The sequence below is a fragment of the Nicotiana tabacum genome, chromosome 10 (assembly GCF_000715075.1).
Source record: "Nicotiana tabacum cultivar K326 chromosome 10, ASM71507v2, whole genome shotgun sequence".
NCBI classification, from domain to species: Eukaryota; Viridiplantae; Streptophyta; class Magnoliopsida; order Solanales; family Solanaceae; genus Nicotiana; species Nicotiana tabacum.
Genome location: NC_134089.1, coordinates 1,263,304 through 1,276,025, shown reverse-complemented (window position 1 = coordinate 1,276,025; position 12,722 = coordinate 1,263,304). Strand labels below are relative to the sequence as shown.

Below are 12,722 nucleotides of genomic sequence, written 5' to 3'. Positions count from 1 at the left end.
CGATGGCGTCATTGAGTGAAGCACACGCTTCTTCGAAATAAGCAATGTCTTTTAGTAAAACTGGCTATAAGTAACCTCAAATTTTCAGTTCCCTTCACCTAAAACCATTTCGTTCCAATAACAATTATTTGTTGTTTTCGACAAATTAAGGGTTGCCTAGCACTAGAGATTCTGGACATTCTATTGCTATAAAAATCTCCAACCCACACCTACAGTGAAAAAATTAAATACATAGGGAAAAAACAAGAGGATGCTAGATGCTGAACAAAATCATCTAGGTCCATCCATATAGCTATTAAACAATGAAATCAACAACTTTAAATGATATACCGAACAACAAAAAATGTAAATAATAGCATCAGCAACTACTAGAAACAAATGTCACACTAAAGCATACGAGTAATGCGAACCATAGTTTCTCTTCCAGACAAATCAGTCACGTGCTGCATTTTTTAACATGTAAATTAAAATTCAGCGCGCGCACACTAAAATCATAAATTCAATTTCTATAATCTCATAAGAACCGTCACAAACAACTCACAATAAAAGTATCGTTGAAAGCGGCAAAAATGTGAGCAACACCGAACACCAATTCACCCTCCCTCGTTGCTGGTCCAAGTGTTACTGTCTCTTCCTTTGGCTCCCTAGTCTTTCTCCTCGACTACACAACCAAATTAAAACAAAAAATTATAGATGATTATATTTTTGTATAATAAATCAAGCTAATAATAATCGAAAATGGAGAGAAACAGTACCATGGCTTCGGCTGGCATTGGTAGTGAGAAGCTCAAGAGATACTGAACAGCTAGCGAATAACCTTACTTTGAGGTGGAAACTGATGAAATAGCTGTCCTCTGTTTATACAGTTAGGGTTTGGGGGATGAGCTTTTCTGATATTGGAGTGCCGCCCCTTGTTTTTCCTTTTGACTGTGAGTGCCCCCTCTAGTTCTGATACGTATACTCCTGCCCCTCTCATAAGAAGTTTTTGCCAAATCAAATGATTTAACCTTAATTAATTGAATATTAAGATTAACATACAATGTGTTATAGTTATGTTGCATAGTCCAAACAAGGAAAGAGTTTATTTAAGGTAAAATCTTTATTGATTTAAACTTTTAATTATTAGAAGGTAGGTAAGGTGCTACGTACACTACACCCTACCCATACTCCATTTGTGAGATCACACTAGGTATATCATGGTTGCCTACATAAGCATTTTGATGTCAAAGGATGAGTTGTCCGAAAACATGACCATACAGCTTCACTTTGTACGCAAATAAATGAATAAGCCAATATGTTGAAAAGGGCAAGATTGGCAAGTCAGAAAACATTAGCATAACTATTAGAGCTCACAGAGTCATTTGTGACTCTTGCACATATAGTAGTTTCATCATCCGTGCCAATGACAAGCAAGAAATATAAATGATTTATAGAGTCAAACAAATAAAATTTAAGATTAACAAAGATAGTTAATTCATGAAGGAACATTTTCTAGATTGGTACGATTATGTAGAAAACTTGAAAGTACTAACATTATCGTATAACACGAAACACTTCATGCCCTATCAAATTATGCTATATAAATTAAAACGGAGAAGATAGTTCATAACGGCAAGTCAGAATATCAATAAGCCTCAATGTTGAGCTCATAAAGGAATTCACCCCTCGCACATCTAAATTGTTTTCATCATCTTTGCCATAAGGATAGAGTAGATTTACCGTTATGACTACAACAAGCAAATTGAAAAGGCAAGTCAGAATATAAATATGCCTCGATGTTAAGCTCATAGAGGAATACACCCCTCGCACATCTAATTGTTTTCCTCATTCTTGCCATGACAAAAGAGTAAAGTCACCAATAAAGCTTGGAATAAAATGTAAATTTCCCCATCTACTAGAGCAATCCGAAGCACCTATAAGTCAGACTACAACAAGCAAATTGAAACAGTGGAGTAATCCATAAAGGCAAGTCAGAATATAAATATGCCTCGATGTTAAGCTCATAGAGGAATACACCCCTAGAGTTACCAATAAAGCTTGCAATAAAATGTACATTTCCCCATCTACTAGAGCAATCTGAAGCACCTATAAGTCAGACTAAAACAAGCAAATTGAAACAGTGGAGTAATCCATAAAAGCAAGTCAGAATATAAATATGCCTCGAAGTTAAGCTCGCAGAGGAATACACCCCTCGCAAATCTAATTTTTTTTTCCTCATTCTGGCCATGACAAAAGAATAGACTTACCAATAAAGCTTGCAATAAAATGTACATTTCCGCATCTACTAGAGCAATCCGAAGCACCTATAAGTCAGACTACAACGAGCAAATTGAAGCAGTGGAGTAATCCATAAAGGCAAGTCAGAATATAAATATGCCTCGATGTTAAGCTCATAGAGGAATACACCCCTCGCACATCTAATTTTTTTCCTCATTCTTGCCATGACAAAAGAGTAGAGTTACCAATAAAGCTTGCAATAAAATGCGCATTTCCCCATCTACTAGAGCAATCTGAGGCACCTATAAGTCAGACTACAAGAAGCAAATTGAAACAGTGGAGTAATCCATAAAGGCAAGTCAAAATATAAATATGCCTCGATGTTAAGCTCATAGAGGAATACACCCCTCGCAAATCTAATTTTTTTTCCTCATTCTTGTCATGACAAAAGAGTAGCCTTACCAATAAAGCTTGCAATAAAATGTACATTTCCGCATCTAATAGAGCAATCCGAAGCACCTATAAGTCAGACTACAACGAGCAAATTAAAACGGTGGAATAATCCATAAAGGCAAGTCAGAATATAAATATGCCTCGATGTTAAGCTTATAGAGGAATACACCCTTCGCACATCTAATTATTTTTCCTCATTCTTGCCATGACAAAAGAGTCGAGTTACCAATAAAGCTTGCAATAAAATGCGCATTTCCCCATCTACTAAAGCAATCTGAGGCACCTATAAGTCAGACTACAAGAAGCAAATTGAAACAGTGAAGTAATCCATAAGCCTTACCAATTAAGCTTGGAATAAAATGTACATTTCCCCATCTACTAGAGCAATCTGAAGCACTTATAAGTCAGACACACTACAACAAGCAAATTGAAACGGTGGAATAATCCATAAAGGCAAGTGAGAATATAAATATGCCTCGATGTAAAGCTCATAGAGGAATACACCCCTCGCACATCTAATTTTTTTTCCTCATTCTTGTCATGACAAAAGAGTAGCCTTACCAATAAAGCTTGCAATAAAATGTACATTTCCGCATCTAATAGAGCAATCCGAAGCACCTATAAGTCAGACTACAACGAGCAAATTAAAACGGTGGAATAATCCATAAAGGCAAGTCAGAATATAAATATGCCTCGATGTTAAGCTTATAGAGGAATACACCCTTCGCACATCTAATTATTTTTCCTCATTCTTGCCATGACAAAAGAGTAGAGTTACCAATAAAGCTTGCAATAAAATGCGCATTTCCCCATCTACTAAAGCAATCTGTGGCACCTATAAGTCAGACTACAAGAAGCAAATTGAAACAGTGAAGTAATCCATAAAGGCAAGTCAAAATTGTTAAGCTCATAGAGGAATAGACCCCTCGCACATCTAATTTTTTTTCCTCATTCTTGCCATGACAAAAGAGTAGACTTACCAATAAAATGTACCACCACCACCCCCAACATCTACTGGACCAAACTGAAGTATCTTTAGTTATATAATCCCACAATACGGCAAAGATACACCCTATAAGTAGGACTATGTTATGTAAATTGAAACTGGGGAGTAATCCAAAAAAGGGAAGTCAGAATATCAATAAGCTTCGATGTTAAGCTCACAGAGGAATTCACCCCTCGCACATCTAATTTTTTCATCATTCTTGCCACAACAGAGACTACAATTACTGCTTAAAACTTGCAATATAGTGTACATCCCCTCTCCCAAATCTACTGGAGCAAACCGAAGTATCTTTGGTTCTACAATCCCACAGTATGGCAATGATACACCCTATAAATCAGAGTATGTCATGTAAATTGAAACAAAACAGTAATACATACAGGCAAGTCAAAATATCAATAAGCCTCGATGTTAAGTTCATAAAGAATTTCACCCTCGCACATCTAATATTTTTCATCATTCTTGCCATAACTAAAGAATAAAGTGATAAAAACATGCAATAAAATGATATGTTGTTTGAATCCTTCAAAAACTGCACTGAAGGTGTATTGCACGCTACAACACAACAAAAACCAAGCAAAATGAAACAGAATGTAAAGAAAAACAAAAACTCAAGGAAGTCAGAATATGAATAAGACACGATGTTAAGCTCAAAGAGGAATTCACCTCTCGCACATCTAATTTTTTCATCATTCTTGCCATCACAAAGAGTAGATTTACTAATAAAACTTGCAAAGTAATGTACACCCCACCTTAACTAGAGTCATTCAAAGTATCTTTGGTTCAATTATCCTAAATAGGAAAGATAGAACCAAAAAAGGGGAAATGACCCAAAAATTATTAGGAAAGGTAAAAGGAGACTTCCTAAAGGAAAACCCTAAAGATAATCTCCAGCATATACCACGCCCTCCCTTTATATGTACAAGTACATTAAAAGGGGCTATGTGTATACAAAGTTAGTGTAGCGCAGCTATGACTCAAAACGCTTCCATGTATATAGTGGAAGGCGATCTTAAGGGCTGCGCAAAATATCAAAATTAATCTAGAATAAATAGTCTATTCATAAAGTGCTATTTCTCAAAAATTATACTTATAAAAATACAAATTTTCCAACAAAGAACTTTGTATCACCAAATGTTTGAACGAAACTTTAACAGTTTGTAGTTTAAAAAACAATTGGTAATATATCAATGCTAATACTTAATTTGCAATATAAGGTGCAAAACAATAACCCATTGTTTTCTTTTCAACAAGTGATGTGATTATGATTCCCGTCTATCGGAAACAGTCTCTCTACCTTCCCATGGTAGGGGTAACACTGTGTACACATTATCCTCCCCAAACACCACATGTAGGATTACATTGGGTTTTTTGTTGTTTGTTGTTGTTATAAGGTGCAAAATAATACTGTACCATTCATGAAAATAACCTACAGGAAAAATTACAGCTGACAAAGTTGAAGGATGGAAATAAATATTGGGAACTAATAACACCCTCTTTTGCACTTAACAAGCAGGAGATAAAATAATACATAGCTCCTCCTCAGCATATAAACATATAACTACATACAATTGAACGGTAGAAAAACTAAAAACAACAATAAACATAATTTATTTCAAAGTCACATAGTTATAAAATAAAGTTTAAAATTTACCAGTCATGATAATCAACTGCAACAGAAGAAAACACAGCTGACTAAGTTGAGAATGGCAATATCTATATGGGTACATATAACATCCCCCGTAGCATACAAATTGCTATGGGTTTTAAAAAAGAATAGGCACCCAAAATGCAACAATTTAAGAAAAACAAAGGATAGAGAGCAAATTAAACAGCATGAAATTAAGGCAACAGAGAAGAAGCTCACTTTGGTTTAGCAACAAATAAGAAGCTCACTTCCTAGCGATATTCGGCTATAAAAATTGTTAAAAATAGATTATTTATAGAATAGCCAGTTTTAGGGTTTTTGAAGAGCATTAATGGGCCAAAACCCTATAATGATTCCTAGGCCTTACTACTCGTGAATGAAGTTAGTTGGGCCGAAAAGATTATTACAATAATGAAGTTTCATTTCTTGAGGAAACCAAAGTTTTTTTTAAGGCAAAATACATAGTTTACCCATCGACCTTGCATCCAAATTCCGGTTACACCGCTCTCCACCACGGGCAACCTTTTACACACCATTTTTTTCTTCACCAGATTTTCAAAGCGTGTGTGTATAGTCACGCGCCAATAAAGTCGTGACACGTGTCACTGACTAATAATATCAAGATAACATATAAAATTACAATTATATCCATGTCTTCTTCATCATGTCCACCTTAACTGCCATCACCATGCTTTCAATTTTTGTTCGTGCTCTTTCGATTTCCAACACTGAAGCAGCGAGGTAGTGACTAGTAATAATAAAGAGGAATGTGCATTTCTTAGTGAAGGAGATTAAGAATTTTACAATTTAATTATTTGTAAATTTACCCATTAACAAATTTAAAGAATATGCCTATCTGCAAAAGCTTGAGGTAAGCTTTAGCGGCTGGGGATACTTTCAAAAAATCCACCCTTTCGAAAATTTTAACTTAACCATGACAAAAGCTCAAGCTAAGCTTTCTAGAAAAGAAAAGAATTTTCTGTGTACATACGCTTGAGCCAAGCTTTAATGGTTGGTGGAGCTACAAAGAGTTTAAATTGTTCAACTCTAATTATAATTTCTTAACAAAAAAATCTACAAAACTAAAGACTAATGATCAACAAGAAGAGATATGAAAAATCTAGGTAGATCTATTTGAGAAGAGTAGATCGGGTAGAGAGAAGTGGGTCTAAGTGTTAGGGAGCAACTATGGTAGTTTTGGTGGTTTTTAAACATGGAAGAAGATGACCCTATTTAAAATAAAAATAAAAATAAACTAAAAAATTAACATTTGATACAAAAATTATCATGTTCACACGCTTCATTTGATGGTAATGATACGCACGGACCACGTGGGCAAAGTGGTGTGTCTTAGACATACTCTATAAAGGTCGGGTGTGTAAAAGGTTGTATGTGATGGAGAGGTGTGTAACAGGGATTTGGGTGCAAGGTCAATGGGTAAACTATGTATTTTGCCTTTTTTCGATGATGTCCAGATCAGCTTGCGCACACCTGAATTATTCCGGACGTTATCTACATGCTCATTAAAATAGGAATCAAAAAACTAATCACCTAATAGTAAATTCTTTTGCCGTATTGGGATTTGAACCCCGATTACCAAGGTTTGCTTTCATTGATCACTAAGTCACCTCCTTAGGTATCGCTAAAATCAAAAGATTGTTTCAGTTTGTGATAAGCTAGCATCATCCATCCACACTGGTGTACTATACATTAGAGACTTACACCAAGATTTGAACTTTACTGGTTCGAGATTCTACTCTTTTAAGTTGCTGAATTTTAAATTAATCATTTGTATCTTTTTGGGAAATTATGCACAATTAAATGTTGGATATAGTTACTTCTGCTCGGAGAGATAGAGAGAAAGAGAGAGAAGAGCACTTGTGCTTGAAAAATGAATAAATCTTCCCATTAGAACTTCTATTGTTAGCTCACTCCATCTAAATGTAATTGCTGAATTTTTGTATTTGGTGTACGAACTAGCTCACAAGCACCTCAAATATTCTAACGAGTATGTACTTTCTTATACAAATGAATGAAATGACCTAACACCTCAACCATACCATTGAGTATGTCTTTATCTTCCACCAACACAAATATCAGCCAACTCTATCGACCCAAGCTTAGACCGATGAAAAAACATCACCAACCCTCTACAAGAATTTGAAATCCAGGGCCCAACAACTGCGCCTACTTCATTAACACCCTTTGGTGCTAGTTTGCTCTTCTTACATCCTTCTTCACTTACTCTCTCCTTAATTTACGCACTGAAATGGAAAGAAAACCGAATTGATAATGGATTGAAAGAGAACAGAGGAGGTCTAGAATGGAGGCAATCAGAAGCTCCAAAAAGGTCTCAAGATTCTTACTGCTAGAAAAACTATCTGTTTAATTTGACACATTTTATTGGTCATGCAGCAGCAGACGAAACACCACCCCTTGCACATCTCCAGGCTCAGTGAAATTAGATACAACTCCAATTCATGACCTTGTTTAAATAGAAGCCAACATTCAATCTAGGTACATAAGTCTATACCATCCTGGCAAAAAGTCCTCATTTCTTCTTTCATGAAAATTGGTGCGTAATGCAGTTTCCCAGATGAAGATATGAACTACACACCTAGATATCTGATGTGTTTAACGGTTAAGTAGAATTTAAGATATAATAAATAATCAAAAACTACACAGAACACTACCTTGCATCGCTGTGACACATCCTGAGCTGCAAGCATGGCAGCATACGGAGAAGATTCATCTCTATCAACCTTCACCTTCATTCCACCTGCAACCATGGTGTACAATAAATTGAGATGCAAACGACAATGTATATGTAGCTTGAAGCGAGAAGCGAGAAGTAAAGTGCACTTGAAGTGAAGCACACAATTTACGAAAAAGTTGGCAGACAAACATGATTTTAATACTATACTAATCAAAGTACATTTGACATAGCTTCTTATAGCATCCAAAAATGCAATAATGCCAATATTGATCCAAATTCCCTATGTTAAGATCGAAGAAAGACCATTTTTCGATGGCGTCATTGAGTGAAGCACACGCTTCTTCGAAATAAGCAATGTCTTTTAGTAAAACTGGCTATAAGTAACCTCAAATTTTCAGTTCCCTTCACCTAAAACCATTTCGTTCCAATAACAATTATTTGTTGTTTTCGACAAATTAAGGGTTGCCTAGCACTAGAGATTCTGGACATTCTATTGCTATAAAAATCTCCAACCCACACCTACAGTGAAAAAATTAAATACATAGGGAAAAAACAAGAGGATGCTAGATGCTGAACAAAATCATCTAGGTCCATCCATATAGCTATTAAACAATGAAATCAACAACTTTAAATGATATACCGAACAACAAAAAATGTAAATAATAGCATCAGCAACTACTAGAAACAAATGTCACACTAAAGCATACGAGTAATGCGAACCATAGTTTCTCTTCCAGACAAATCAGTCACGTGCTGCATTTTTTAACATGTAAATTAAAATTCAGCGCGCGCACACTAAAATCATAAATTCAATTTCTATAATCTCATAAGAACCGTCACAAACAACTCACAATAAAAGTATCGTTGAAAGCGGCAAAAATGTGAGCAACACCGAACACCAATTCACCCTCCCTCGTTGCTGGTCCAAGTGTTACTGTCTCTTCCTTTGGCTCCCTAGTCTTTCTCCTCGACTACACAACCAAATTAAAACAAAAAATTATAGATGATTATATTTTTGTATAATAAATCAAGCTAATAATAATCGAAAATGGAGAGAAACAGTACCATGGCTTCGGCTGGCATTGGTAGTGAGAAGCTCAAGAGATACTGAACAGCTAGCGAATAACCTTACTTTGAGGTGGAAACTGATGAAATAGCTGTCCTCTGTTTATACAGTTAGGGTTTGGGGGATGAGCTTTTCTGATATTGGAGTGCCGCCCCTTGTTTTTCCTTTTGACTGTGAGTGCCCCCTCTAGTTCTGATACGTATACTCCTGCCCCTCTCATAAGAAGTTTTTGCCAAATCAAATGATTTAACCTTAATTAATTGAATATTAAGATTAACATACAATGTGTTATAGTTATGTTGCATAGTCCAAACAAGGAAAGAGTTTATTTAAGGTAAAATCTTTATTGATTTAAACTTTTAATTATTAGAAGGTAGGTAAGGTGCTACGTACACTACACCCTACCCATACTCCATTTGTGGGATCACACTAGGTATATCATGGTTGCCTACATAAGCATTTTGATGTCAAAGGATGAGTTGTCCGAAAACATGACCATACAGCTTCACTTTGTACGCAAATAAATGAATAAGCCAATATGTTGAAAAGGGCAAGATTGGCAAGTCAGAAAACATTAGCATAACTATTAGAGCTCACAGAGTCATTTGTGACTCTTGCACATATAGTAGTTTCATCATCCGTGCCAATGACAAGCAAGAAATATAAATGATTTATAGAGTCAAACAAATAAAATTTAAGATTAACAAAGATAGTTAATTCATGAAGGAACATTTTCTAGATTGGTACGATTATGTAGAAAACTTGAAAGTACTAACATTATCGTATAACACGAAACACTTCATGCCCTATCAAATTATGCTATATAAATTAAAACGGAGAAGATAGTTCATAACGGCAAGTCAGAATATCAATAAGCCTCAATGTTGAGCTCATAAAGGAATTCACCCCTCGCACATCTAAATTGTTTTCATCATCTTTGCCATAAGGATAGAGTAGATTTACCGTTATGACTACAACAAGCAAATTGAAAAGGCAAGTCAGAATATAAATATGCCTCGATGTTAAGCTCATAGAGGAATACACCCCTCGCACATCTAATTGTTTTCCTCATTCTTGCCATGACAAAAGAGTAAAGTCACCAATAAAGCTTGGAATAAAATGTAAATTTCCCCATCTACTAGAGCAATCCGAAGCACCTATAAGTCAGACTACAACAAGCAAATTGAAACAGTGGAGTAATCCATAAAGGCAAGTCAGAATATAAATATGCCTCGATGTTAAGCTCATAGAGGAATACACCCCTAGAGTTACCATTAAAGCTTGCAATAAAATGTACATTTCCCCATCTACTAGAGCAATCTGAAGCACCTATAAGTCAGACTAAAACAAGCAAATTGAAACAGTGGAGTAATCCATAAAAGCAAGTCAGAATATAAATATGCCTCGAAGTTAAGCTCGCAGAGGAATACACCCCTCGCAAATCTAATTTTTTTTTCCTCATTCTGGCCATGACAAAAGAATAGACTTACCAATAAAGCTTGCAATAAAATGTACATTTCCGCATCTACTAGAGCAATCCGAAGCACCTATAAGTCAGACTACAACGAGCAAATTGAAGCAGTGGAGTAATCCATAAAGGCAAGTCAGAATATAAATATGCCTCGATGTTAAGCTCATAGAGGAATACACCCCTCGCACATCTAATTTTTTTCTTCATTCTTGCCATGACAAAAGAGTAGAGTTACCAATAAAGCTTGCAATAAAATGCGCATTTCCCCATCTACTAGAGCAATCCGAAGCACCTATAAGTCAAGAGCAATCCGAAGCACCTATAAGTCAGACTACAACAAGCAAATTGAAACAGTGGAGTAATCCATAAAGGCAAGTCAGAATATAAATATGCCTCGATGTTAAGCTCATAGAGGAATACACCCCTAGAGTTACTAATAAAACTTTCAATAAAATGTACATTTCCCCATATACTAGAGCAATCTGAAGCTCCTATAAATAAGCCTCAATGTTGAGCTCATAAAGGAATTCACCCCTCGCACATCTAATTTTTTACCGATAAGGAAAGAGTAGATTACCGATATGACTACAACAAGTAAATTGAAACAGTGGAGTAATCCATAAAGGCAAGTGAGAATATAAATATTACTCGATGATAAGCTCATAGAGGAATAGACCCCTCGTATATCTAATTTTTTTTCCTCATTCTTGCCATGACAAAAGAGTACACTTACCAATAAAATGTACCACCCCCACCCCCAACATCTACTGGACCAAACTGAAGCATCTTCGGTTAGATAATCCCAAAATACGGCAAAGATACACCATATAAGTAGGACTGTCATGTAAATTGAAATCGAGGAGTAATCCAAAAAAGGGAAGTCAGAATATCAATAAGCTTCGATGTTAAACTCACAGAAAAATTCACCCCTCGCACATCTAATATTTTCATCACTCTTGCCACAACAAAGACTACAATTACTGCTTAAACTTGCAATATAAAGTACATCCCCTCTCCCAGATCTATTGGAGCAAACCGAAGTATCTTTGGTTCTACAATCCCACAATATGGCAATGATACACCCTATAAATCATAGTATGTCATGTAAATTGAAACAAAACAGTAATACAAACTGGCAAGTCAAAATATCAATAAGCCTCGATGTTAAGTTCATAAAGAATTTCACCCTCGCTCATTTAATTTTTTTCATCATTCTTGCCACAACCAAAGAGTAAAGTGATAAAAACATGCAATAAAATGCTATGCTATTTGAATCCTTCAAAAATTCCACTAAAGGTGTATTGCACGCTACAACACAACAAAATCAAGCAAAATGAAACATAATATAAAGAAAAACAAAAACTCAAGGAAGTGAGAATATGAATAAGCCTCGATGTTAAGCTCAAAGTGGAATTCACCTCTCGCACATCTAATTTTTTCATCATTCTTGCCATCACAAATAGTAGATTTACTAATAAATTTCAAGTAAAATGTACCCCATCCATCTACTGGATCAATCCAAAGTATCTTTCATTCTATAATATAACAATATCACGAATATACACCATATAAGTCACACTATGCCATATAAATTATAAGGGAGGGGTAGTTCACAAACGCAAGTCAGAATATCAATAAGCCTCGATGTTAAGCTCATAAAGGAATTCACCTATCGAACATCTAATTTTTTTCATCATTCTTCCCAAAACAAAAGGTAAATATACTAATAAAACTTGCAAAGTAATGTACACCATACCTTAACTAGAGCCATTCAAAGTATCTTTGGTTCAATTATCCTATACAGGAAAGATAGAACCAAAAAAGGAGAAATGACCAAAAAATTATTAGGAAAGGTAAAAGGAGACTTCCTAAAGGAAAACCCTAAAGATAATCTCGAGCATATACCACACCCTTTATATGTACAAGTACATTAAAAAGGGTTGTGTGTATATTCGGTTAATGTTGCGCAACTATGACTCAAAACGCTTCCATGTATATAGTGGAAGGCGATCTTAAGGGCTGCGCAAAATATCAAAATTAATCTAGAATAAACAGTATATTCCTAAAGTGCTATTTCTCAAGAATTATACTTATAAAGGTACAATTTTTCCATCAAAGAACTTTGTATCACCAAATATTTATCAATTT

At 35.3% G+C, this 12,722-nt stretch overlaps 1 protein-coding gene and 14 non-coding genes across 28 annotated transcripts in view; all 15 read right to left on the bottom strand.

Annotated features, from left to right (window-relative positions):
• LOC142164569 (small ribosomal subunit protein uS11y-like) overlaps window positions 1-10,770 on the bottom strand; it is a 47,749-nt gene extending 36,979 nt beyond the window's left edge. For 6 of the 14 annotated variants that reach the window (XM_075222451.1, XM_075222452.1, XM_075222453.1 and 3 more), the window contains exons 1-6: window positions 9,103-10,770; window positions 8,889-9,008; window positions 8,745-8,790; window positions 8,015-8,100; window positions 756-963; window positions 542-661 (exon numbers count right to left, since the gene is read on the bottom strand). In XM_075222451.1, the coding sequence (XP_075078552.1) occupies window positions 943-963; window positions 8,015-8,100; window positions 8,745-8,790; window positions 8,889-9,008; window positions 9,103-9,120 (291 nt within the window). In that variant the 5' untranslated portion in view covers window positions 9,121-10,770 and the 3' untranslated portion in view covers window positions 542-661; window positions 756-942. Of the gene's footprint in view, window positions 1-397; window positions 444-541; window positions 662-755; window positions 964-1,310; window positions 7,947-8,014; window positions 8,101-8,744; window positions 8,791-8,888; window positions 9,009-9,102 lie in introns of those variants that run through there. The other 8 variants (XM_075222457.1, XM_075222445.1, XM_075222444.1 and 5 more) reach the window with 4 other exon arrangements.
• On the bottom strand, window positions 1,607-1,702 carry LOC142165589 (small nucleolar RNA Z266). The gene has a single exon (XR_012696249.1). It is a non-coding gene; the product is annotated as a small nucleolar RNA Z266 (small nucleolar RNA).
• LOC142165565 (small nucleolar RNA Z266) lies at window positions 1,745-1,839 on the bottom strand. Its single transcript, XR_012696225.1, has one exon. It is a non-coding gene; the product is annotated as a small nucleolar RNA Z266 (small nucleolar RNA).
• On the bottom strand, window positions 2,351-2,445 carry LOC142165570 (small nucleolar RNA Z266). Its single transcript, XR_012696230.1, has one exon. It is a non-coding gene; the product is annotated as a small nucleolar RNA Z266 (small nucleolar RNA).
• On the bottom strand, window positions 2,567-2,662 carry LOC142165625 (small nucleolar RNA Z266). The gene has a single exon (XR_012696284.1). It is a non-coding gene; the product is annotated as a small nucleolar RNA Z266 (small nucleolar RNA).
• LOC142165579 (small nucleolar RNA Z266) lies at window positions 2,784-2,879 on the bottom strand. The gene has a single exon (XR_012696239.1). It is a non-coding gene; the product is annotated as a small nucleolar RNA Z266 (small nucleolar RNA).
• LOC142165622 (small nucleolar RNA Z266) lies at window positions 3,119-3,214 on the bottom strand. The gene has a single exon (XR_012696281.1). It is a non-coding gene; the product is annotated as a small nucleolar RNA Z266 (small nucleolar RNA).
• LOC142165578 (small nucleolar RNA Z266) lies at window positions 3,336-3,431 on the bottom strand. The gene has a single exon (XR_012696238.1). It is a non-coding gene; the product is annotated as a small nucleolar RNA Z266 (small nucleolar RNA).
• Window positions 3,791-3,884, bottom strand: LOC142165611 (small nucleolar RNA Z266). The gene has a single exon (XR_012696270.1). It is a non-coding gene; the product is annotated as a small nucleolar RNA Z266 (small nucleolar RNA).
• LOC142165592 (small nucleolar RNA Z266) lies at window positions 4,051-4,143 on the bottom strand. Its single transcript, XR_012696252.1, has one exon. It is a non-coding gene; the product is annotated as a small nucleolar RNA Z266 (small nucleolar RNA).
• Window positions 9,954-10,049, bottom strand: LOC142165588 (small nucleolar RNA Z266). Its single transcript, XR_012696248.1, has one exon. It is a non-coding gene; the product is annotated as a small nucleolar RNA Z266 (small nucleolar RNA).
• On the bottom strand, window positions 10,092-10,186 carry LOC142165564 (small nucleolar RNA Z266). Its single transcript, XR_012696224.1, has one exon. It is a non-coding gene; the product is annotated as a small nucleolar RNA Z266 (small nucleolar RNA).
• On the bottom strand, window positions 10,698-10,792 carry LOC142165558 (small nucleolar RNA Z266). The gene has a single exon (XR_012696219.1). It is a non-coding gene; the product is annotated as a small nucleolar RNA Z266 (small nucleolar RNA).
• A 912-nt stretch (window positions 10,793-11,704) lies between these two features.
• Window positions 11,705-11,798, bottom strand: LOC142165609 (small nucleolar RNA Z266). Its single transcript, XR_012696268.1, has one exon. It is a non-coding gene; the product is annotated as a small nucleolar RNA Z266 (small nucleolar RNA).
• Window positions 11,799-11,937: 139 nt separating this feature from the next.
• On the bottom strand, window positions 11,938-12,030 carry LOC142165621 (small nucleolar RNA Z266). Its single transcript, XR_012696280.1, has one exon. It is a non-coding gene; the product is annotated as a small nucleolar RNA Z266 (small nucleolar RNA).
• Between the last annotated feature and the right edge of the window lie 692 nt (window positions 12,031-12,722).